Genomic DNA, 26,644 nt, shown 5'->3' on the forward strand with positions numbered 1-26,644 from the left:
AAACTGCTAATAAAGTATTCAATCGATCAACTTTACAGAAAAACAAACCCAAAGTCGCTTATAATAAACGGACATGGCAACACTAAGCCAGACGAAGAACCGCCATCAGTGTTGCCATGTCTGCTTATTATAAGCGGCTTTGGGCTTGTTTTTCTGTAAAGTCGCTTGTAAATATTGGTAGTTGCGGGTTGTGTTTTTTGGGGGCTTTTTTCTAAAGTGTAGTTGCTTATTTAGGCTTGTTAATTGTTATTTAAACCAGTGGTTCTCAAATATGTTCATGAAAATGTTTTGTGCCAGCCTGCCAGGGACATATTTTTTGTTTTGATTGTATTGCTGTATTGTTATATTGTGCTTTTTGCTTTGGCAATGTAAACGTATGTTTTCTCATGCCAATAAAGCCCTTTGAATTGAATTGAATTGAATTGATATAAATAAATATTCAAAATATTCCACATTTTATTGCAAAAAGTTTTAGAAAATAGCAGATCTATAAGCTCACAACGTGTCACGTTGCGACGTGGTGTGAGATTTTATCTGCTATTTTAGAATAGCTGATGCATGATATAGAAAGTGTGGCTTGTTTTACTAGACCTAGTTGCTTAATTCTGTCTCAAAACCTGGCAACACTGCTCCTCATCCCCCGTGGATTGTGTGGACCAGCAGCAGGTAAGTTGCAACTCAACTCAAGCAGCTCGTTTCCCCTCCGTTCATAAAGGGGAGTTGAAATTAACTTTTAGATAAAGTTCGTGGTGTGTGTGATTCAGATGAACATGTTTCTGTCTAGTGTCTATAACGTGTTAGCTGCCCAAGCTAATGGCGCTGCAGGGTCAGCTGTTACACCCGCAATCGGCGACCTACTGAATTCTGTGTCGCCGCCAGAGGTATCGCTGTTTTCAATTTTTAATACTTTTACTTCTACTCCACTACATTTCAGAGGCAAATATTGTACTTTTACTAGGCTATTTGAAAATAGCTGATCACAACAACGCGTCGTGATGAGCTTGTAGAATGCTATTTTCAAACATTTTAGTACTTTTACTTTTGGTACTTCAAGAATAATATGATGCCAACACCTTTGTACTTTAATGCTCTAAGTACATTTGAATTACTGGACTTTTACTTGTAACGGAGTATTTCTGCATTGCATTATGGGCAGCAGCGACCTCTCGCGTCACATAATTCAATGGGTCACCTATCTCGGTCTAACACAGGGCTAAATGGCTAACGTCATACAGCTGTCTTCGGTGGCGCTGTTCCCTTGACAAACAGCTGTGTGTAAAAAGACAAATAATCCACGGTCTGTACAAGGGAAAAGCTCACTAGTTTATGCACTGCTGGTTAGACGTTGGTGGTCGTTGTCCCTTAACGTTAGCTTGTTAGTTTTCTTTTGGTGGTCCATGTTTTTTTTTTCTTTCTCGGTTGTCTTGTATTCCATGATATAAAAAGTGCTCCTGCCAATGAATGTTCTTGCTAAAACTACTTGCACACAGGCTTACATACATAGAAGCAGTTTTAGTAATATTGTCTCATAGGGGTTCTTATTGTTTTCACTGTGTTCAGACTACTAGGCTGCATGAACATGGCCCTGTGCTTTTATACAATGTATGTCCAGTTGGGTAATAATGTACTGTTTTTAAAAAATGTATTAGTTTTTTATAAGACATGACATCAACAAGACAACAATAAGACAAACAAACACCAGACTATGATGCATGTTAAACATGAGTAATTAACCTATCATAAGGTACTGTATAGGCCAGTGGTTTTCAACCTTTTTTGCGTCAAGGACCCCCAAATTGACACATATTAGCCCAGGGACCCCCATTGGAAAAGCTATGCCAGGGACTAAACCATTTTGATTCCTTGGGGGTCCCAATCTACACAGTAGTATCATCATCAGTGTTCATTTAACTCTGAGAGTGTACAAAATTTGCACACTCTCATAGTTACAGACATATAAGGGTCAATTTGGTTCCTAATTGTTAATTTGGCTGGGGACCCCCTGGAACCCCCTCAAGGACCACTGGTTGAAAACCACTGGTGTAGGCCAACAGAATACAACAGTTGGACACATTAACAATTGGGCTTGTACAAAACAGAGCAGTCACACAGCAGATTCGAGATGACCCCGTGATAAGACCCCAGATGTATTCGAATGTTGCTAGACTTTCCTGTTTGTTGCAACGCAGCCTCTCCAGGTGTATCAGTGATACAAACTCATTAAGCCATGTAGTAAAATACTGTTTGTTTTTTAAATGTCTCTTTTGTCTTTGTCACAGGTGATCGTGTTCCAGGGCTGTACAGTGCACTACAGTGAAGGCCCTGTTGCTCCTAGGGTTGGGATCCGGAAACGGATCTAACATTGAGGAACCGGAAACGGTTCCATCACATTTGGAACCGGGTTTTTATCACACTGACAGAGCTGGCATGTGGACGTCTGCTATACAATTACATTACCTGTGGTTCTCAAACTTTTACATGTCAAGGACCACCATAACTCTTGAGTGTACAAATGGAACCAAATGGGCCCGTAAGGGTCCATTTGGTTCCATTTGTACACTCTCAGAGTTACAGACCTGTTAGGGTCCATTTAGAACCTCCGATAGGAATCGTTAAAGGAAACTGTTAAGGAATCGGACCGTTAGCTAGCCTAGCTGCTCCCCTGTGGATGATGGCCATCATGGACTACCCATACCTTATTTGGATTAATCGCCGGTTCCCATGGCGGCAGTTGTCACCTACCCTCACAGGTTATTGCACTTTATCTTACTTTTTATTGTTATTTTCAGACATTGCTTTAAAATGTTATTTCTGCACTTGTTTTTTTGGTACCATATTGCCTCATATGGCAGGGCTAGGCGGTCCAGGTTCCATGCGGCCCGGCCTCTCATGCAAACATAGTGTAAAAACATGGCCTGAAATTCATGTTTTTAAATTGGGGGGGGGGGGATTTATAAGGGGGATTATGCACTTTGGGAGGGGGGTGGGGTATATGCTGCCCTCTGTAACTTTACTGTTCTACCCTGGATTACTACTTAATCCAGGGCTACTTAATACATTTATGAGAGATAGATAGCCTGGGGCTGTCATCATATGAACGTGCAGTGACCGATGAATGCGTAAACATTAATGGATGAAGGCTGATGTGTGGTGTCCGATCTCCCGCTGCGGTTCCATACGTGGCCAAAACCTACAATGAAGATCACTTGCGCTGGGCAGTGGGCAGAATTCCGAACACTGCTGGCCCACAATAACCTACCTGACCTGGCGGAGACCTGTGCTCCGAGGAACACTTATTCTTATATCGTTTTGCTGTTAAGTGGAGTCTCTGATTAATTACATCATGTTTTTCTTCATTTTTGCATTGTGGGTTCACTGTTGAGGAATGTTTTACAAACAGAAAATTGGGATGGATTAGGAGCTAGTAAAGAACAAGGCAGACAAAGGCTATGTGAAGAGGGACGAATAATAGACGGAACTGAGCTTTTCGGAGAAGAGGAAAGAAAAGTATTTATGTTTGCACCGTTATTTATTGGTCTGGTGTTTTATTTTTACAGAGCGGGAATTTTTACAGAGCGGGACTCCCTTCGGATGATGTATTTACGCTTTATACTGGATTTATACTTCGCTGTACAACAGTGACGTGCGGAAAATTGTGATCTACAAGCTCACATTGTTCGTGCGACACCACCGTATGACGAAGTACAACCCTGTTATCTCCGGGGTTGTAATACAGAATGTTTGTTATATGTACAAGTTCCTTTTAGCATAGAGAATGTCAGCTAGAATTGTTTCAGAGGTGAATTGAAAGTCATGTGGTCTAGATGCCAGTGGCCTATTTGTGGCGGCCATGGCAGTGGTTCCCCAAAGTCCCCATATCTTCTTGGCATCAGGTCGAATTGTCCTTGAGCAAGACACTGTACCCCTATCTGCTCCCAACAAGTAGGTTGCCTCGGCTGTGTGTGTGACTGGTTTCTGTACTGTAATGTGCCTTTAGACGCTATAGAAATGTAGACTATATAATATAATATGAATACAGCAATCTATTTAATCCCCAAAATAATATACTGGCAAATGACCAATATTTGTCTAATTGTCACATTCAGCCCTGGACTAATAATCTCAGTCACTGTTTGAAGTAGGGGTCATGTCATTCATACTTTAGAGGTTTTACTGTATTTTCCCCACAAAATGTATTTTCATTCAAGATGAATTTTGATTGGAAAGTAATTACTTTAGTTGATTTTCTTTTTTACTATTTAATATGTTATTCATATTTTTATTGTATTATTCATAGATTAAGATACACTTTCTGATGATTAACGTGGAACTTTATTGTTAGCCTGATCAACTGTTGTCCATCAAGTTTTTATGAGCTGTAGTTTGATAATTGTATACCACAGGGTGGCGACATTTGCACACAATAGATTTGAATTGGCAGAGTGATGTTTTGCTTTGGTTGTAACAATACTTCAAACAACTGCCATTAGTTGTACAGATTAAAAAGAATACATCTAACAAGTAATAATCTAATAAGTACTTTTACTTATGGTACTTAAGTATATTTTGACACCAATACCTTTGTACTTTTACCCAAGTAAATTTTGAATTCCGGACTTTTACTTGTAACAGAGTATTTCTACATTGCAGTATTGATACTTTTACTTAAGTTAAAAAATGGAGTACTTTTTCCACCACGTAGTAGAAAACGTTGCAGTCGTTTGATGTTTTTTCTGTGCATTTCTTTTCCCCTGGAGAGAATAAATGTGGCACCCAGCACGTGCAGGTCTGTATCAACTTTGGGCATCATAGGAAACTGTTTGTTTCTCAAACAGTGGGTCGGGACCCATATGTGGGTCGTGGACCGATTTTTATTGGGTCGCGAGTATATAAATAAAATACCCCTTTGTTTTTTGTTTCCTACATTTTTGTTTTTAATTATTTATTATTTCAAAAGATTTTCAAAAAAATCCTTCAAAGGTTTTTTTTTTAATAATTCATACTTTTTAATAATTAAACAAATCCATTAATTAGAGGGGGGGATAGTAATCTACAAGCTTGTAGATCGGCTATTTTCACTACTTTGGGGTCCCGGGGAGACGTGACAGTTTTCTTTTGGGTTTCAAGCTAAAAAGTTTAGGAACCGCTGTAGGACATACCTTCATTCATCTGCACCTTGCGCGCGCGCGCTCTCTCTCTCTCTCTCTCTCTCTCTCGCCCACCCCGGAGGAGGCATCGCGAGCGCGCACGCGCGCGCCAATGCGTGGGAATGGCTGTATAGTGTGATCGAGGCAGTGTTGCCATGTCCGCTTATCACACGCGACTTTGGGCTTGTTTTTCTATAAAGTTATTATATAAATATTGGTGGTTGCGTTTTTTTATGGCTTGCTTCTAAAGAGTAGTTCCTTATTTAGGCTTGTTTCTTAAATGTTGTTTAAACCAGTGGTTCTCAAATGTTTTCATGTCAAGGATCCCCAAATTAATGTGTTTGTTTGTCTGCGGACGCCCATCTGAAAACATTTTATGCCAGGGATTCCCATACAAGATTTGTGTTTAAATGTTTAAAAAATATTCCTAATAAAAAAACGAAAATAGCAGATCTACAAGCTCGCGTTGTGAGCTTGTAGATCGGCTATTTTCAAATAGCCAATGTATATGTTTAAATAGCCCTGAAACATGACTGTCACATCATGACAGCTCGTGACGGACGAGCGTCGTGTGATCCATGTGGCTAATGTTTTAAAGTGCCAAATAGTCGCTTCTTTTGGGCTTGTTTTCCCAGACCTGGCTGCTCATTTCCCTCGCAAAACCTGGCAACACTGGGGCCGGGCCGCCAGGAGCGAGCTAGGATTGCTGCGAGAGTTTGTAAAATAATGTCCGCCATGTTGGCCATGGCGCACTGAGCCGCGGAGCATCAGCGGAGCCTGCGAGGAAAAGCGACCGACCGAGGGCCACTGAGACCCGGCCGAGGCCCGGCTCTGCTGCCCGCCGCAGAGCGCTTCAGATCGGCTCGGGTGTGTGCGACTCGCTGAGAGAAGCGTGGGACTAGATTCCTCCATGAGATCTCCTCTCGCAAGATCCGCCGCTGTTGTTCTTGGCAGATCGACATAACTAAGATTTATGCCGTTTATTACGTTATAAAAATGAGTAAACTGTCGTTTCGGGCGCGGGCGCTGGACGCCACGAAGCCCCTGCCCGTCTTCCGCTGCGAGGACCTGCCCGACCTGCACGAGTACGCCTCCATCAACCGGGCGGTGCCGCAGATGCCGACCGGCATGGAGAAAGAGGAGGAATCGGTATGTTTTTATTGCTGCTTATGCTGCGACGTGGAGTGAAATATTTTTCATATTTTATTTTTGAGGGGTGCCACTATCTATCTTGGGACTCCCTCCTTCGTTGGTGTTTCGACCAGGTGGGCGTGGTTTTGAGGCATTGCTGTTGTGAAGTTTGGGTTAGTTTTAGGCATACAACCACGCCCACCTGATCGAAACACCAAGTAAAGAGGCTCTCCTCTTCTATCTTGCCTGCGCAAGCTATAGTGGAAAATGGCCGCCATGTCTGCTGTTTTTCCGCGCACACGACGGATCTCGGCGAATACTGTGTTTAACGGCTACGTTGTGCCGTTGTTGCCGTTGTGGGGTTGAGTTAAAGTGGTATTTGGTTGACACGTCGTGTTGTGGACGTTTGCGTCGCTTGGACTCGCGGCCCGAAAGCACAAAGGAGTCACGTGACATGATGTCGCTGCCACCATTTTGTTGACTTTCTCTTTGGTAAAGGCAACGGGCCTGGGGGCGGGGGTGCACTGGCTGTGAATGGACGCCACGGGGCGCCACTGAGCCCCCGACGTGGTTTGACAGCTAGATGCTGTGAGAATGACAGCCATGTGTGTCTGCTGGTGCACTTAGCATCTCCTTACCAGTGATGGAAAAAGTACTCACATTTTGTACTTTAGTAAAAGTGTCAGTACCCCATTGTAGAAATAAAAGTTCGGAATTCAAAATTTACTTGAGTAAAACTACAAAAGTATTGGCATCAAAATATACATACCTAAGTACCAAAAGTAAAAGTAGGCTACTAATCATTATGCAGAAGATTTTTTTGCAGAAGTTTTTCACAAGTTTTCAATTGTATAGAAATCCTTTGAAAATAGCAGATCTACAAGCTCCTTGTGACATGTTGTGAGCTTGACTATTTTCAAATAGCCAAAGTATATATTGGGCTGAAGTGGTTAATGTGGTCCATGCGTGCCGATTCCAATCATTTTATAGAATGTATTTGTCTGGAATTTCAACATTGCTACCAATATTTATGACACCTGAATTTCCCCACAGGAAACACAGGTCTATGGATGGATATCCATTTATCCAGATCTGTCTGTTAACAAAAATAACATGTTTACACAATCAAACGAGCACCCATGTCCACCTGTGCTGTCCTCTCATTGGCTGTAGCACACCTCTGTGCTCGTTGCAACGTAACCTAGTTCATACTGTATGGTTTCAAATCAGTGACAGTGCCAGACATCAAACATGCCAGGTGTCTGGAGACGCTGCACAAGCCATCTCCCTAGAACTGGAATCACCCTATGTGAGCTGTTCATACACAGTGAGCAAAACTTCGCGGAGTGAAGCCCAAAAAAGCCCAAATAGTCAGGGATTTGTCTGTGAGTGTCAAAATAGGTCAGCAACCGGATAATGGGGGCTAGAATCTTAAAGTGTGAACCCGGTATTAGACCATGTCTAATGTCTACCCAGTTTGTACTTTTTTCCCCTCCCCCTGTCAAGACAGTTAAAAATGTACCACTTTTGATTAGCTACAGTCCTAAAATTAAAACGGGGGGGGAAAAAGTACAAAAACAGGATGAGCATAAAGATGGACACAGAGCAAGCAAGTTTGCGGTTCTGAGGCAAGCTTGAGTTGTGAAACCTTACCGAGCATACAGTATTACTGTGACCTTTCAGGGATTGAACCTGTGAACTTTAAGTACTCTTTTCACCAGGCCACCAATCTAACTATATAAATGGCGAGCAACTTCCGCACCCTCGGTGGTGACACCCCACAGCTCTGTTATCGGATAAACAACGCACCGCCAGACCACATGTCGCCTACTGACTCGCCACGGCGGCCGCACTGAATTTACGCCTCGCGTAGGGGACATCTCACTGTTCACTACACCTTTTCCACCGCGCAACATAATTAATTCTACTCACCAAATGTCGGACAAAACGGAAGGGGAGGCAGCTTCGTACCGTTTACCGTGCGCACGACCTCATCACCACAACAGCAGGCAGCCGCTGCGGGTTTTTTTTCCTTTTTTTCCAAACTTTTTTTTTGGTCACCATTTTCTCCAGGCACCATTTCTGGTGTAACGTCGGGTGTTTCTTTTCACCAGCCAATCACCTTTCACGTTGCCACGTCGCGCTGACGTACGCTAAACAAGCGCTGCCGTGCGCACAATGCAAACGAGCCCAAAGGCGCGCAAAAATAAGCCGACCATTGCTTAGACACAAAGTCCGACCTGGCAACGCAGCCTACGCCAATCATGTGTGAGAGATCTACAAGCTATGGGGCAGAGACGCCACCGTATCTTAGCAACAACTACAGCGCTCACTCTCATTGGTCGTGTCACGCTAAGAGCAGTCTCCAGACAATGGCATCGCAGACAGCTTGCTGTTACTGCTGTAGCCATCACAGGCAGTTGCAGCACGACGGACAGGGCGCTGTGATAGCTGCCATGTCGCTAACGCTAACCTGGTTGTCATGCCTGCAGCGGCTGTGCAATCACTTTGTCAACAATGCACGTTCGTGTGGTGAATGTCTATATTGCTGCTCAGTTCGTCCATTGTAGATGGTGTATGTTTGTGTGTGTCTTCTGGAGAACTATGTAGCTCCACAGCTCCACAGCCCCCCCCCCCCCCCCAAATACACGTACTCACAACAACACCAGGCGGCCGCCATCTTGCAGAAAGGGCTGCCATTCGCCAGCTTTCAGAAAAACAAGCAACCACCTTCATATTTTTTTTTTTTTTTTTTTTTTTTTCCTTTTCCAAATTTTCATCCCACGATTTCCGCGCGGACCACCAGGGGGTCCGCGGACCCCCTGGTGGTCCGCGACACATACAAAATATAATTTCTTCTACTTATTTTTCATCATTTTGTAACTTTTACATTACAAGCCCCGTGCGCGGCTGGGGTTGAGGGGGGCGTAGCCCCCCGAAACTCTAGTTGTACATAAATAGGCTAGTGTGTTGGGATGGCAAGAAGGCCAAGGATTGAAATATGGAAGATAAGTGGTGATTTGTGGCATTAGCCAGTTTTGATGTACAGTAGCTTGCACTTAGTTAAGCTTTGTTATGTACAAGTTGCTATTAACCGCTTTAACCTTGGCATCCCTGTTTGGACCATGTCATTCTGTCATTAAAGATAAGATTTTTCAAAATGGTGCTCCCTACTGGTAGAGATGTTTCTGATGTGGTGTAGCGGCGTGTCTGCTCGTGGGCCCAGAGCCCTGTAATCAGGTCAAACCATGCTGTATTTGTTAGGGAAACTAAACAAGTTTAGTTGTGAAAGGACTTGCGGTAATCACAGTTGTAACAGATCACTTAATGACCAGGTACTATAGCTGTACCACTGGTGTTGCCAAAAGGGCAAAACAAAACAATGACCTGACCGTGAGACCTTAACTGAAAAAAAAACGATGTATACGTTTTGCGTCAGATTAGCAGAAATAGCAGATCTACTAGCTTATATGGATGCTTCTAGTAGGTGGTAGTAGATCAACTTTATTTCAGACACTATGTCCATATAAAGCAAAAATACAACACATACAGTAGCCTAAGTACCAGAACGTTTACACTCCAATTAAGAAAAAGACCTATCACTTAAAGACCTATAAACATTGCCTCGAGCTTTTCCAGAAGCACGAGGAAAACCTTGTATCACTCTGTGTGATCTCTCTTAGGGCCATTATTTTAACATGTTCTGACTCTATCAGTCTACACATGAATCTATGCATAAAATGCCTCAATACAGCATGAAAGATCCATCTTGGGAGTTTAAATATTCGAAATGCATAAAGAATCTTATTCATTTTTGCATTGCTATAATGGCAACACAAGTGGGCTGTATAAAAAGTGTAATTTTGACATCTGTATTCTGTACGCATGTAACATTTTCTTGTTGGCTTTCCCATATAGTTTACAACACTGGCGCTGCACATCATCACAGAGGTCATTCCTGATTTGTAGAGAAGTTAATTTTGTCATGCCCCAGTCACAACAGCTGTACTCAAATTCCCTTGCTACTTTATTGTTGATTGGCTACCGTCCAACATGGCTCACTAGACTAGAGGATGCAAACCCTCCACACAGACATTATTTTCTATCACAGAACTTATTCATCAGTCTTGATTTGACATCACAGCTCGTCAGGAATTATTAGCCTGTGGTTAAATGAAATATTTACTGGATGAGGGCCCTCTTGTGCCACATTTGTTGCAATTTCTTAGATTGATCTGATGTTGCTATCTAGAGTGACTTTACTTATGTATAGCACTCTTGTATCTCTCAATGTTAAATGGAGGAAGTAAACATTGTGTAACATGCATTTGGAATTTGTCAAAGCAACGCTTTGATGATGCTTGCTCAGCATGCTTCACTAGCCTGTAAGATACTCTCCCACCCCTTTGGAGAATGAGGAGGGGCCTCTGAAATGACTGTCACCGGCTGGGCACAGACGGGGACATCACAATGAAGTCAGCAGAATGTCTTCGTCATTCAGCTTCCCGCCAGACTCGCCTCCCCTCCTCCTCCTCCCCCCTACCAGCTGTACACATACACACAGCAGTGTTGCATAACGATGTGACAGACAAGATGAAGAGGGCAGTTTTACTACAGGTCTATGCACGGCTTAGCTTCTTGACCCACATCCGGCACAATGAGATCTGTACTAAGCTGGCTGAGTGGCCACATAACTGTCTGTGACTTAACAATGAGCGCTGCGGTAGTACAATCTTAATTAAACTCATAGATCACTAACATTGCACATAATTGTTGGAAATCGCCATTAAGATTTGTTGCAATTGGCTACTGACACCTTCAGAGGGACATGCAATAGTAGGGCGATATTAGAATGAACTGCAAACTTGTAGATTACAAACCTTACACTTGACCAGCTGTAAATGTGTGAAAGGATGATGGCCAATAATAATATGCATCTGTCCTTTTGAACTTTCGTGTGAGAGGTTGTCTCACTTTGTGCATGGACCTGTGGTTGTACTACCCCATGTTCTCTTTTCCTTGAATAGGCCTGTCGTATGGCTCTTTTGCAATTAACTATGTAATGTGCTCTAAATCAGCACTGAAACGCTTGCAAGTGTAGCCTCCTTTTTGGTCATAAAGACCTATTTATTCTTATATTAAAACGAATAATCTAATATTCACATAAAAACCCCAAATCTGATTTGACAAGATAAATCCTGAGTCGCTACTCGCTACAGCCCTAGAATTATTTAACCACGGGTTACACTGGCTTGAACTAGGTAATAGGTATGTATGTGTGCAGCTAGTCGACTAGGCTATTAACGGTGCTGCCCATAAATTAGTCGTTAACTAAATACTATCATTTAAACTAGTATGTCAGTGAAATTAATTGCTGCGTACATTGAGTTGCTTGCACCATTTTCTCAGCCAAAATAGAGTTTTAGAATGGAACATTACCCTCAAAGGTTGGATAGCTGTCATAGGCACTACTAAGAGTATAGCCGGAGTAACTTTTGATTCCACTGTGCTCAACACAAAATGGTGTGTCACCAAAGAACCATTAGATGTAATGAGAACATGGGTGCTCAGACGATGATGAGAATGTAGTGTAAGTGTTTGCCACGCCAATATCAGATTGGCCAGATCACTACACAATATTGTGGCATTATATATTAGAAAATGAATTAACAAAACATTTGTGCCATCAGTCGTTTTGTAGGGGTAGGTCTCAAAAGACTTAAAATGTCAAAGCAAAAGTCTCTGAATTTTATCTCCTGACCGAGCCTGAGCACGCTAGCCTTGAATTGGTACAATCTGTATGAGCTGAAAACACTTGACTGGGGGCAGTGGGGGCCTCACGTCGGTTGCCACGGTAACTTTTATTGGAGTCATCTGCTCTTCAGGGTAACGTTAAAAAGAAGGAACGTGTGGCAGCGTGAAAATATTGATTTAGACGTTTTGTCTCCTCAGGCGTGCATCTGTGCCAGTGAGGCAAGCACAGAAGCAGCACTAACACGGCAACATAATGTACAGAGAGCTGTGGAGTTATCGCTGTATACGTATAGATGGATTTATTCTTTTGTTTTAAGCAGTGCTAGACCGCTTCTGACTTAATGTGTATGTATGAGTAACATAACTATTACACCAATTGAAGATGGAGGGAGAGAGACAGCAGCAGCCTGCCTGATTTATTTTACTTGCAACACCTGGGTGTGAGGCACTGCTTACTTCACATCATGACATTACCTCTCAAGGGTTTTAGCTTGACACAAGCTGGTAAATATGACTTGTCATTCTTATTAGGTCCTTGCTCTTGTGTGTCAAACTTTTTCATATGGTGCACCACCAAATATAATTTGGGTGCACCCACACATAAACAGGCCTCTTAAATGTACTGGTGCGACCAATGTAGTTTTCGGTTAAAACCAAACTGTACGGTTCGCCATACACCTTTACGAACTGCAGGTGTTCAGTTTTGCTAAGTAAAAGAAAATAAATCACTCCAGGGATTCCCCGCGACCCGCAAGTGAATCCAGCTGGTGTTGCTTGCTAAAAATAGCCGATCCACAAGCATCACGACACATTGGAAGCCTCTAGATCGTCTATATTCGCTGGGCAGCGCCATCGGATTAATAAATGAGCGTAATGATTAGCCTATGTGATGTTGTTGTGCTCTCCACTCGTAGTAGGAGCTCATTAAAAGTTATTTCAATCAGACCACTTCCAACAAGGTACTCCATGGCTGTAGATGGGAACTCTTCTTGTAAGCATTCTAAGCATAGCATCCTTAAATCCTTATGCAGAGATTAAAATCTGATGTTTAATTGCCGTAAAAAAATCCCGCTCTTCCCTGCACACGTGTGACGCATATTGAATCCCGCTCTTCCCTGCACGCGTGTGAGGCATAGTGACATAAGGTGCATTTTTGTTGTTGCCTTGAGCATAATAGGTCAGCGATATATGGTATTTATTTTCCTTGAATAATGAAAGGCAGAAAATACTGGAATGTGTCTGAATAGAAATGTTGTTTTTATTGCACATTTGGGTGCACTCTGGAGCCCTGCTCTGCATTTTCCCTCATTCTGCTGAACATTATCCTTCCTGACGTTATCTGTTTTGTCAGGAGAAAAAAGTTATACCTTAAAATTGTGGAAGAGGAAAAAAGTACTCTTGTGTCAGAGTTGGTTTAGGGTTAGCCTAGTCAGTCACGGCTGTTCAAGCTGACGTCCTCCAGCCAACCATGAAAATGAGAATCCAGGCACGGGTCTTAACTGTTTCCTTATGTACGACTTCTGATCATACATCAGACAAATGTTCCTGAGTTCACTGCTGTGTCAGGGGCAGTGTATGGTTGTCCAGACCGTTTAAGGGGGTGATAAGTCATTTTTGTGGAGAGGTGATTTAGAAAGCTGTGAGAGAAACTGAGTGATTAAAACCCCAGGCCCGGCTAAGTGAACGTTTGAGACCAGAAGGTGGATGTTTTCAACCTCTTGAACGGCAAAGACCATCCCATGGGGGCATTTAAACCTGTCCTGGGTATGACATTGTTACACAAGCACATGCTTGTTCCCCATGTAGTCTTCTTGTTGGGGTGGCAGCAGTAGCCCAGGAGATGGAGCGGCCTTATTGGAATTGGAAGGTTCCTGGTTCAATCCCCGAGCCGGGGATTGAACCAGGTACTCCTGGGCTGGCTGCATGTCGAAGTATCCTGGAGCATGGTTTCCCCCGCAGTCGTTGTGTGAAAGGGAAATCCATTGCAAAGTGTGTTATACATAGGTGCTATACAAATGCAGTCCATTTAAACGTCCATATGTTGCATGAGCAGTATCACATCTCCGAAGGAAATCAACTGATGTCACAGTGTTGACCAGCATCTGTTATTTTTCACTGTGATACGAAATTAGAACACATGTGTTTCTCATCGAAGATGTCCATGCAGTTGTCGCAGATTGAGAACAATAAGCCACAGACAGAATTAGCACTAGCATGTTGTTGTATAGTTTTGAGGTTCCTAGGAATTTCTCTTTCTCTATGTATGTCTGTTTCAGGCTCTCTTTCTCTCAGTCTCTCTCACTCCCATTTCATATGAATGAATGACTGCTGGTCACTTTGTTGTTGTAATCTCTTTTGGTGTAGTTCAGTGGTTCTCAACCTTTTCAGGCCGTGACCCCCACAACAATCATATTTGAACATGGAAAGTAGGAGTTGAGGCATTCAATTTAGTTTGACTCTGTTGCATAGATACATTTTTGAGTGGTGCCAACCACTCCTATATCTGGCTTTGTCCGTATGTATGTATGTATGTCTGTCCAATAAACAAACATTGATGACAACATCAATACGGGGCTCATCAAAGGCACCACTCACTTCACACAGGGTGTGATTTTTTTTTTAAATAGCCGATCTACAAGCTCACAACACCTCGCAACGTGAGGCGTTGTGAGCTTGTAGATTGGCCATTTTCACAAATTTTGCCTGTTTCTTATAATATTTGTCAATTTGGCCAATGTTTCACCTGTTGTTATAGCATAGTTTGTTGATGACCTTTGATGCAGTAATGGTCTTTTTCTTCTCTTTCTTTCTTTTTTTCCCTTTTCTTAAAAGCCCTTCAATTGTAATCTGGCACCCCCCCCCAAAATAAATCATGTGATAAACAATGGTGTAGTGCACCACAAAACTTTGAGCATTCTGTCATGCGCTACAGACCTGAAACGTTTCTGCTGTAAACTTAAACCACAAGCTGACGCTGTGCTGATAATACCTTGCAGCTCAATCCAGTCGGTCCTCAACGCCTGTCGTCTGTCCCCTCTCTCTCCTGTCAGGAACACCATCTCCAGCGGGCCATCTCAGCTCAGCAGGTGTACGGGGAGAAGCGGGACAACATGGTCATCCCCGTCCCCGAGGCAGAGAGCAACATCTCCTACTACGAGTCGCTCTACCCCGGGGACTTCAAGATGCCAAAGCAGCTCATTCACTTACAGCGTGAGTAGAGGGAGGGCTCTTCCATTAGCTGTGTCAGTGTGTGTGTGTGTGTGTGTGTGTGTGTGTGTGTGTGTGTGTGTGTGTGTGTGTGTGCATGCATGCGTGTCCTCCATTATTTTAGTCATGAGAGCTGTCATTGATAAAAAAAAAACATTTCAGTGTTTTTGCCCAATTTTAACTACACAAAAGCAGAAACTTTGTGATTACTTTTTTCCCCACAGAAACATACTTGCGGCCTGTGTTGTGATTTGGAAATTACTTGAATTTGCTTTTCTTTTTTTTGTGTGTGTGTATTGAGGAGACGACAGATTAATTACATCCTCTGCTGTGTTCAGTGGGTGTGCTGTTTATCTTTGGATCCACCAGGCAATTTGGTTCCAGAGAGCTTCATGGGGCTAGTTTCAGAGATGGGATGCGTTTTGTGTCAAAATAAAAGGATTGTCCTATTTACATACAGCCAGAAGCTGCCTTTTTGTTTGTGTGGTTGTTTGTGCTGTGGATGTGTGAGACTTTCGGTGATGCTAGAGACGTGTCCTGCGTTTCTGCTCGGGGTTGCTCCAAAGGTGTGTTGGTTATATTAAGATTAAGATTCAGGAATTATAAAGGTCAAGATGTTCGGTTGTAAAAAAAAAAAAAAAACCTGGCTAGCCATCCCGCTTAGAGAATATCCATTTATGTCTTTTGGCAGATTACCAGATACAGTAGGCGGGTTCTAGACAGTATCTAAGCACTGAGCCGTGAATAGAAACCAGGTTCCCCACATGCACTGCAGAAAGCTCAGTGATGCGAGTTTAAAAGTTTAATGTTCCGGATAGATATCCTGGAGTGGTTTGCAGATTCAGTCGAAGGAGTTCAGAGGTGGAATAACTGAATGTGGATCAACTGAACGTCATACTATTTAGGTGGTAGAATGATCAATATGTTTTTGTACATGATGTTTAACCAATGCTCCTGTAGTGTCTAATTATCATTGGCATTTTTATTTAGCTTAGATTTGGACTGACGAGTGTCAGTAGTTGTTTGTATGTATATTGTATGTTGTTTTATGTTGTGATGTTTTATGTGGACCCCAGGAAGACTAGCGACCGTGGCAGCGGAAGCTAATGGGGATCCGAATAAAGAATAAAGGATTGCACACACCACAAGTGATGCTAATTGGTAGCTTTGCATCACTAGCAGTGTGTTACTAATGACAGGAAAGGCTGCATTAAAATTCGGAGAAGCGGCCAACATTAATTTGATTAGTATTATTTATACACTAAAAAGTACATGCACAATATGCAAAATGGAGCAAATGTTAATGCCTAGAAAGAACCTACATCCCTCTGTGCACAGACCAAGCACTGTAGGTCTGCTGGCAGACAAAATTAACAAGCTGGCTGTTTGTTTCACTATAACTTCTGTTGTGATACAGCCTACAGGTGACCCCGGCCTACACATTTATTCAGTTATGTTGTGTAAACCAAAACCAACTGCAGTGTATGCCTTTTGACAAAGGCAATGTAATTGTAATGTACTGTCCTACTGTTATTTAGGCTACTTTTAAAACATGTGTCTGTCGTACTTCATAACAGAGGTGGGGAAGAAACCGTTACAAAATCATCGACTCATTCCCTCTAGTAGTGTGTGTGTGAGTGAGAGAAACAGAGACAGAGGGAGTGTAGCTGTCCCTGCGGTCTATTTTAGCATCTCTGTGATCCCTGAGGGCTCTGAAAGCATTTGAGCAAACTGCTGCAGAGAGACTGGTAAAACTGGAGGTGAATTATTGGTCAGGCTGTTGTAGAAATTGAGCCAGACTAGAGGCGCTCCCTCTGGGCCAGCAACCTATTTATCTGATGGAACCAAACACTCTGCTCCACAAAACATATGTTTGCCGTTTCAGCTCAGTTGTATCTCCTTGAAGATGGGACATTTTGGCATTTGAGTCCCATGGGGAGATCAAGGAAAGCTGTATTTGTTTTGGAGGCTTTTCTGGATGGATTAGTGATGGTTTAGGAGTAGTGATGGGAATCGTAAATTTGTATTGATAATGATCACCTTATCGACCCTATCAAGCCTTTTCTATTATTTATATATTTGCATATATGATTATGATTATGTCAAGTGACACATTTCTTGTTAGTGTTTCATGGGTCTGATGTCTCATAGTTGGTTTAAAGGGAGCCTTGTGTACCTGCAGTTCACTGCTCACTCCCGCATTCACAACAGCCTGCAGCGACACCATATTAGAGTTAGAGGGGTATTAATTTGCAGTCAAATGTGTTGCAAATGTCATTAAAACCACTGGTAATTGAAACTTTTTCAACCCCGTTTCCTGTATCTACACTATCAATAAAGACAAGAAAAGAGAGAAGAAAGTAAAATGATTAAATGGCATGATTCGAAAGTCGGTCGTTGAGTCGACATATTGTCACACACATCCCTAGTGATGAGTTACCATATGATTTTGTGATACACTTGTGCATAAAATTGAACCCATACGGCGTCGTCTCCAATTATATTAGTTTGACAGCCTAATAAAAAAAAAACACTTAATTATTTCTGTGTATTCCAAACACCAGCACAGTGACTATTTCTCCGGCAGTTCGATATTGGATATTGTGAGCTCATGTTGAAATTGCATGGTTAAAAAAAAAAAGAGTTTCTCCCGCACAGTGAAGTTTTTAATTATCTAACTTGCGGAGGGACCTGATTATTCATTCATAGAATTCATGAGCACAGCCTGTCCTGGTAGCATGTTCTGTCGGATTGAGGACTCTGTTATCAGGGGACCGGCGCTGTCCCGACAATGTGGCTGAATTAATGCAAGCTAAGGCCCTTATCTCCACTAAGAACTTCCCTCTTCATCCGTCTCTGTCTCTTTCTTTCACAAACACAGCTTTCAGCTTGGACACAGAGCAGCCCGACTACGACCTGGACTCGGAGGACGACACGTTTGTAAATAAGCTGAAAAAGAAGATCGAGATCACGGCACTGCAGTTTGAGGAGATGGTCGACCGGTTGGAGAAAGGCAGCGGGCAGCAGGTAACATGTTCTTGTGACGGTGGACTAACTGCAAGTTGCTAGAAAAGGCTGCACAGTTAATCGATTAAAAATATTTCCAGTAGAGTACACACTGTAGATTGCAATGACTGCAGGGTTTCCCCTAGGAAAAAAAAAGAGTCTAGGTGGAAAGTACTGGAGAGGGCGCACACTAGAGCTGCACGATAAAGAACATAATTTATTATCTGGATTGATAAGCTATACAATCTCACTACACTTGTTAGGTGAAAGTTTAAGTCATTGTTGCTCTTATTTTTAATCCTGCGGATGAGAATAGACAAGGATGTCCAGGTTTGCTTGACGTCTTGTCTTTCCATCGTTTCCCTTCCTGTAGCTGGTTAGCCTGCAGGAAGCCAAGCTACTGCTGAAAGAGGATGATGATTTGATCAAGGAGGTCTTCGACTACTGGAGCCGCAAACGGAAAGGCTCCAAGAAAGGCCGCCTCGCCCCCAATGTCAAGCACGAGAAGAGGGATGGCTCCAGCACCAGCGATCCTTATGTGGCCTTTCGCCGGCGTACAGAGAAGATGCAGACCAGGAAGGTGCGTAGTCCCGTAGGCTCTGGCCCACCAGCTTACCAAGACAGCAGAATTGTCCCCTCTAGGGGAATCCGCTTTACAGCATCTTAACTCAATTCCATGGTCCGATTCCCTTTTGCAGAACCGTAAGAATGACGAGGCATCATACGAGAAGATGCTGAAGCTGCGTCGGGACCTGAGCCGAGCTGTCACCGTCCTGGAGATGATCAAGAGGAGGGAGAAGAGCAAGAGAGAGCTGCTGCACCTCACATTGGAGATCGTGGAGAAGAGGTATGAATATTACCAGGCAATGAGACAGTAGTACCTACCAACCATACATATACTTGCTGGTCCTATTAGTGATGCTTCTCCTCAGAGAGGACGCCCCACACGCAGTCCAACTTTTATTTTTTAATAACACATTTCATATAGAGACAATGTCAAGGTGGGACACGTGTTGCTTTGTTAGTCTATAGATGGCTGATTGCATATTAGCTGGTGGCAGCTTAGAAAAGAGAAGACATTAGCTTGGAGATTAATCCCTGAACAAAGTATTACACAGGGGTAAGATTGAATGGGTGGTGTTGTCCACCACGGCACCTACACTGGACTCTGTGTTTGTCCTGGACAGCTCCCATGTGTCAATGTCATGGGTATGAACTAGGTGTTAAAAGTGGATGACATCTGTGCTTAATCCACATTGCCTGGGTAAATAAGGGTTAAACAAAATAATAAGCTAAAGCCCAAGGAGAACCACTGGGGTTGGTTCTCCTTGTCTGTACGATGGCTCGTAAAGCAGAGGACCATGTCGTTTTAATGGAGTCTGGCACTGTTGGTCGTGTTAATTGGTGGCGGCAATTCTGTTCTCGTTCTGTACATCGTTTGGCATGCATTACCAATTTATTGAGTTCACCTTATTTGTGCAGTAAGGTCAAAAGGAAATGAGCTCATTGACTTTGAGCTCCCTCCACAAACTTGGACTGCTCACTGCTAGGCAGGGCAATAAACCAGGTGGTAGCATTTATATTATTTTGTGTTTGTGCCCTCACCTTTTTTTTTATATATACATTTCCTTTTTGAATTGTTCCGTTTTCCCAAGTGCCGAGCATACAATCCATCTGGACATGACAGGCCCAATAGAAACGAGTTTCCTCTGAAAGTAGCTGTCAGCGCCAAGCCCAAATTGAAGGTCCTCTCCTTGAAGTGCTTTTGATTTGTAGTGACATTTCAATTTCCTCCTGTTAGCGGCGGCGGGGAATCTGTGCCGGCGCATCCCAATCCACCTTTACCTCCACACTGTGCCTGTTGCTCTATTTTTGACAGATTGTTCCTCTTGCCCGCATGCTGCTCCACTGTAGCTGAGAGAGCCAGGTGTACCTCCATGATATGTGTTGTCTGCAGACAGCCAAGTCGTGTTCCTTCTTCTTTTTCAGGGTGCTTTTTGCCCCCCTTTTCTACCCAATTAAGTCGTTATGTCAATTGATTCCTCCCCACACACATTTGTGTGTTGTCACTGCTGTTGTATCCACTGCATCGCCCAAGCGGCCCTTATGTCTCTTCTGTGTTAATATGTGGAGTTGATGTGTGTGTATTATGTACGGGTATATGAAGGGGTGTGTGTGTGTGTGTGTGTGGGGGGGGGGAGGGGGGCACGGAGGGCCATTTGTCAACCCCTGGATGGTACTGTTTTTTTTTGTTTTTGTGGAATAACCACCGATGTATTGGTGTAGTAAATGCCGTTTTCCCACACATCAGGAACACGTTGCCTGACTTTGGCAGCGAGGTGATGGCTGAAGCTCTGGTCCAGCGGGCCCTGGTGAAGCCCGTCTACACCATCCCCATCCTCCCCCTGCCCAGCAACAACCAGTACCGTCACCAGGACCACATGGACATGAAGGACTATAATAAAGTAAGCTTGGGGGGCATCTACATCTATCTATTCACGAGCGAGTGACTATGCAGGGGGTTAATTGAGTCCAGTTTGAAGACGATTGATGGGACCTGGGAACTTTCCAATAACGGCTCAGCTTGCTACCCACTTAGTAGAATATACGCATATACTGTATTAGTAGAATTTATTAGCTGAGGCGCCCATGTTGTGGAAGCCAACAAATGGCATGCTTAACGTCAAAACCCCAAATGGTCAAGATTCTAGTGTCCAAAAAATACTGTGGAGTGGAAAGAAACCGTAGCGATATATATCCTGACACTGGAATCTTGATAATCTTAACCCATTTAGACCTGCTGCCACCTATACGTTGTTATACCTTTGAATCCGGGAGCCACCTCTGTGTCTCATTAGTTGTTGCTATACATATAGCAACATCATGTTTTATAAATTTTTTTAGTAAGAATTTGAACATTTTCAGAAATCTTAGGTTAGGTTCTAGAAGGCGTTTTTAGAATCGGCCTCAGGTCTAAATGGGATAAGTTAGGCACCAAGCAACGCATCATGTAATGGATGCAGTGGTGTGCTGCCGTCTCCCTCGTTGAGGTCTCTTAAAGTGGGGATGTTTCTTATTGAAGGGAGTCAACTGATGCGATGCATGTTTCGGTGTTTGCGCTTCATTTAGAGACTGCTGACAGCAGTGGCAAACTCCCACGTCACCACCAACTATTATCACTTATAACGCCAGTTTCTCTTTCACACACAAACCCCCCCTTTTCCCTTTTCTCCTACTGTACCATCTGGTTGACTCCTGGCTATTGTTTCAGGACTGCCTCTTCTCTTGCTGTAACTTGACTCACCCTAGCCTCTTGTTACCCCCCCCCCCCCCCCCCCTCCGCACATGCATACAAAAGTATAGAGGCTTCACTGGAGTGTGTACGAGAGAGAACGAGAGATTGAGTTCAGTCAGGGAGGGGGGATTTTCCCATAACGGGATGGCGTTTGTGTTTATTAGGGGTGGGGTCGGAAACTCTGCAGCCATCTGGCTTGGCAGTGGCATCTGTCGCGTGCCGCCATCTGCATATCAATGACTATTTGCTCGCTGCCGTTTCCACACATGCACACACACGCCTGAACATGGACAACAAGCACCAGGCAAAAAATAAATAAAAGAATCTCCACAGGACAATGTTTTTGGGGCCTTGAAAATACCATTGGTTGCCCTGCATACCACGCACACAGATCAAGTGGGCACAACCACAGCATTGAATGTGCTTATCCACTGTAATATCAAATAAAGCAGAAGTTGTCCAGAATCGCTAATCCAACTGATATGCCCATATATTGGCGTATACTGAAGACATTAGGGAACTCCATACATGGGCATAAAAGGGACAAGGGGAGACAGATGCAGAGATATCCATATATGGGACACAAACGGGTACTACGGGTACCATGCAAAGGGACATTGGTATAACAGGCTGGGACACACATTCCTAACTTGCATAGTTCCCGTAGCTCACTTAATTACAACATTTTGGCCAATGGTCCTTCACCAGGATACTTGGCGAAAATCAGAAACATTGTGAATAAGTACATTTAATATCTGGACCTTAATTGTTTTAGTGTGTAGATAGTTTGATATAGTACTAGTGGTCCGTGTATTTGGAGACAAATGCACCCCTGTTGGCTCTGGATTAAACCCAACCAGAGCTTCCCTCCATCCTCTGTTGTCAGGTTTCCTTGTGTCTCAAATTAGTACGTTGTGAAGGGGCAGCCATGATAGTAAACTTTATTCTGTTTCGTCTTCCCCTAACCAGCCGGAGAAGATGGAGGTGGTCCGAACCAAGAGGAAATACGAGAAGAAGCCCAAGGTCCCTCCTTTGGTGGCACCCCAACATTCAGGCCCCTCAGTGTTCAACCCCAAGGACCTGAACCAGTATGACTTCCCCAGCTCAGACGACGAAGCCTTCTCTCAGGTAAAGAATAAAATGTCATATTGGTTAGCGTGTCACTTCTTAGTAGAATAATGACTAAACGCTGCCTCACCACGTTTTGTTTCCTCTAGGAACAGTACATTGATCGGTCCCGTATGACCCGAGATTTCTTGAGGGTTCATAATATAAAAGATGTAAAATCATGATCAAATCATGATCAAATCTGAAGACAAGGACCAATATGTGATGATACTTTACTCTTTCTTATACTGTACCTATAGCAGGTGCATTCTGAATGAGTTGAATGAGATTTTCACAGAGGCTGGGTTTTCTCAAAATACCAAAACATCTTGCTGAATCATATTCAATATAAATATGAACAAGACACAAATCACTTTATTTATTGTGACATCATTTAATTTAGGTCCATTCACAGCACAAATAAAGCAATTGGGCCGGACTGAGCTCTGTCAACAGTCATTTCATCTCAATGTGCTGAAATATGTATTTCAGGGCATCTGATCTTTGTAGCGATTTGGACTGGGCCTAAATTCATGTAGATGCTAATGTAATATTGATAGGATGATCAGAGATCTCCACATCTGGCGAAATCTAAGTTCAATGTATTGGCTAGAACAGCAGGGCTAGCAAGTCATAAAAAGTCATCATAAAACCATCCTAATATGAAGGATCACACTATGGTTCTGCTATGTAGTTGTAGTGTGTGTGTGTGTGTGTGTGTGTGTGTGTGTGTGTGTGTGTATATATTATTATTTTATTTTTTTTCCCACCCAGTTTTAGCATGAGCGTTGAATTTAGATTTCCCCAGACATTTTAGTAGGCAGACATCTCGAATCGTCGAGCTCAGCTTGTGTATTGGTTACTCATTTTGACAGCTAGAATGAAAACCACTACTCAACATTTTATTTTCCCTTTTTTTTTTGTTAGATCCATTCTGGTTCGTCGGAGGCAGAGGAGGAGAATGACCCAGACGGCTGCTACGCGTTCAGGAGGAAGGCAGGCTGTCAGTACTATACTGTGAGTGCATTTGTGACTCTCTCCCTTTACACACACACACAAAGGTCTATTTATAGAGCCCCAGGTCCCTTGCCTGGCCAGTCTGGCTGGCCTGCCTCATTACTCCCAACACCCTCTGATCCTCAAATCAATGGCAGTGCCGGAGACGTCCCCTGTATTTATTTAATCTAATTTCCTTGCTTCCCCTTTTTTCTTATAATACTTTATCAATATATTCCTCCCTGTTTGTTTATTTGTGTCTTGACCTTATGTTTTTCTGTTGTATTTTCACTTATCTTATTTATCCTCCTGCCGTTTTCTAACAAATGTCTACCTTTTTGTTCCCTTCTTTCTGTCCTTAATCTTAATTCTTAATATTTCTCTTCACTTCACACTCTCCTCTGATTTTCCTATCATTTCTGGCCTCTCTTCTGGCTTTTCAATTGTGTTCCTTTCACTTTTCCTTTCCTCTCTTCCCTGGATCGTTGACCTTCCTCTCTTCTCCAGTGTCGTGTGGACCAGAGCGGAGGCAGCTGGCCCTGGGTCTGTCCGTCGGAGGGCGGCACAGGCGACCGCCGCTTCCGCTACTGTCTGACGTCGTTGATGTCTCCGAGGCGCTGTGTGGGACTGGCGCGTCGCCGCGTTGGCAGGGGGGGCAGGTGAGTGCGTTGCGTGGCAGCTCTCACGTTGGATATATATATATATATATATATGTATATGTATATGTATATATGTATATATGTATATATGTATATGTATATATATAATTTTTTTTTTTTTTTTTATGTATTTTTTAAGCCAACATTTGTATCTTAGCTTCTAGGGATTCTACAAATGTCTTCTAAATCCAGTTTCCAATCAACAGTTTTTTGAAAAAAAAATTGCTATAATCAGTGGTTCTCAAAACATTTCATATCAAGGGCCCCCAAAATGATATGTATTTGGCCGCGGACCCCCATCTCAAAATATGTTGTTCCAGGGATTTGAGTTACAAATGTTCGCTTTAAAAAATGTTTATTATATATTCAAAGATTTGCACAAATCTTAGCAGATCTGCAAGCTCGTAGCGCTGCGCTATGAGCTTGTAGATCTGCTATTTTTTAATAGCCAGTAAGTATAAAGTAATGGTTAAAGTGGTTCACAGATGCGTTTAAACAAGTGTACAGCCACCAGACATTAGCTACTGCCAGCCGATGTCTCAATAGAAAAAGATATAGGCAGGCCACTCTAGCGTAACTTTTCTTTATTGACAATATCTAAAAGTGCTGTGTAGATGGACCAGAGTATCCAGTGAGATCCAATACACCACCACGAGTACAGGAACAACGTTCATTTCCATCTTAATCTATAATGACGCTTGTGTTCTTCTCTTGCAGGGTCCTGTTGGACCGGGCTCACACAGACCTGGATGGCGTCTTTCACAGTTTAGACTCGGACCCGGAACCCGAGCCCGAACAACTGCCCGATCCCTCCTCCTCGTTGTCACCCGTTCCAGCTCCAAGCTGTCAGCTCGGAAACTCCAACGCCAGTACCTCAGAAACAAATACCTCGGACCCAGCCGGCACCCTGCGTCCTTCTTCCAACCCTTTGGCGGCGGCATCCGTGGACCTCAGTCAGATTCTGTTGAACATTAAAACATGCCGCTGGAGGCACTTTAGACCACGGACGCTCTCTCACCACCCCCTGGGTGGAGGAGACTCGGGGAGTAGAGGATTTAGGGGTTTTGGCCGGTCGGGGATGGCCCGGACTCAGGCCGCGGGAGGAGCCAATAACCAGAGTCGTGCCGGACCGCCACCCACCCCCGTTAACTGTGAGTTCATCGTGATCTTCATTTGTGTAAATCCAGAATCATGTCCTTTTACAGGCAACACAAATACAAATAAGAACATAAAGACGGAGGAGACAGAGGAAACCATAAGAATGACAGTGGCTATCTAGAAAGACCAATATTGCTATTCAATTTGCAATTTTTTAAAACTATACAGTTCTTTTATAATTACCAGATGTCCCATATGTTAAAGCTCACACTTACAAGTGATAAGCCCACCTTATACTTATCTTAACTTTGATTATTTTTCAATTAATTGTTCACACCTAACACAAATCCTGCCCAAAATGCCACGAATTTCACTATTTTGGAAAAACGATGTCACCTGGACACCCGATCACCCATGCATACAAATACGTTACCTAAGTTGGTTTCAAAACATGCTAAAATAGCTGCAATGAAGAAGCATGTAAGACCTGCACCATCCACAGGCAAACTGGACCAAAAGTTTTAAGTTCCACTGGGCATTGAGGTATTGGCTTTGTGAAGCAGTGTGTAGACATTGAGCAGTCAATCATATGAATGCAGCAGCAGGGTACTGCCTCTAAGGTGAGAGTTTGGCAGTTCATTAGAGCACCCCCTGCCCCCCCCCCCCCCCCCCCCCCCCCCGGCATTGCTCTGAAGCTCTTATTAGTGTGAAAGCCAAATTGAAAAAGTGAGTAACCTTTATAGACTGCATGCCGTGTAGAGGAACCAACATAATTGGAAAATGTCTCCATGCATGAAATTATTTAAGGTGCCATTGTTTCACCAAGTGTGTGTGTGTGTGTGTGGGGGGGGGGGGGGTGTTGGCATGTGCGTGTGTGAGGGGAACAAGTTGCTTTAAAGCCAACCCCTGCTGTTGTTTGGCCAACGTCTGCCTTTTTGTATTGCATTCTGATGAGGCATTTCAAAGGTGCTTTTCCCTGCTACAGACTGAGGCACACACACATGGTAAATCAAATGAGCCCTTTGCTTGCAGACCCACTTTCGTTACTAGAATACATTAATGCCTGCATTCTCTCTCTCTCTCTCTTGGCTTGAGGGAGACGATTAGAAACGGTCTTGTATAAATAGATATATGAGAGGTGCAGAACTGAGTCAGTACTGCTGGCTGCTAACGGAGTGCTCTGAATTAAAAAAAAACACGCCATCCAGGATGGAGAGCGGCAGTTCAGGATGTCGGAGACTAGG

At 43.3% G+C, this 26,644-nt stretch overlaps 1 protein-coding gene across 2 annotated transcripts in view; it reads left to right on the plus strand.

The window, feature by feature from the left end:
* Positions 1 to 2,649: 2,649 nt before the first annotated feature.
* Positions 2,650 to 26,644, plus strand: part of LOC311038503 (enhancer of polycomb homolog 1-like) — a 34,900-nt gene continuing 10,905 nt past the window's right edge. Inside the window, exons 1-10 of one of the 2 annotated variants that reach the window (XM_084048067.1) lie at positions 2,650 to 2,750; positions 15,083 to 15,242; positions 18,121 to 18,266; positions 18,619 to 18,825; positions 18,944 to 19,092; positions 20,557 to 20,710; positions 22,510 to 22,668; positions 23,575 to 23,664; positions 24,151 to 24,302; positions 25,020 to 25,453. In XM_084048067.1, the coding sequence (XP_083904193.1) occupies positions 15,143 to 15,242; positions 18,121 to 18,266; positions 18,619 to 18,825; positions 18,944 to 19,092; positions 20,557 to 20,710; positions 22,510 to 22,668; positions 23,575 to 23,664; positions 24,151 to 24,302; positions 25,020 to 25,453 (1,591 nt within the window). In that variant the 5' untranslated portion in view covers positions 2,650 to 2,750; positions 15,083 to 15,142. Of the gene's footprint in view, positions 2,751 to 5,830; positions 6,297 to 15,082; positions 15,243 to 18,120; positions 18,267 to 18,618; positions 18,826 to 18,943; positions 19,093 to 20,556; positions 20,711 to 22,509; positions 22,669 to 23,574; positions 23,665 to 24,150; positions 24,303 to 25,019; positions 25,454 to 26,644 lie in introns of those variants that run through there. The other variant, XM_084048066.1, reaches the window with a different exon arrangement.

This window comes from Gymnoscopelus microlampas (genome assembly GCF_963454915.1).
Source record: "Gymnoscopelus microlampas genome assembly, chromosome: 22".
Classification (NCBI taxonomy): domain Eukaryota; kingdom Metazoa; phylum Chordata; class Actinopteri; order Myctophiformes; family Myctophidae; genus Gymnoscopelus; species Gymnoscopelus microlampas.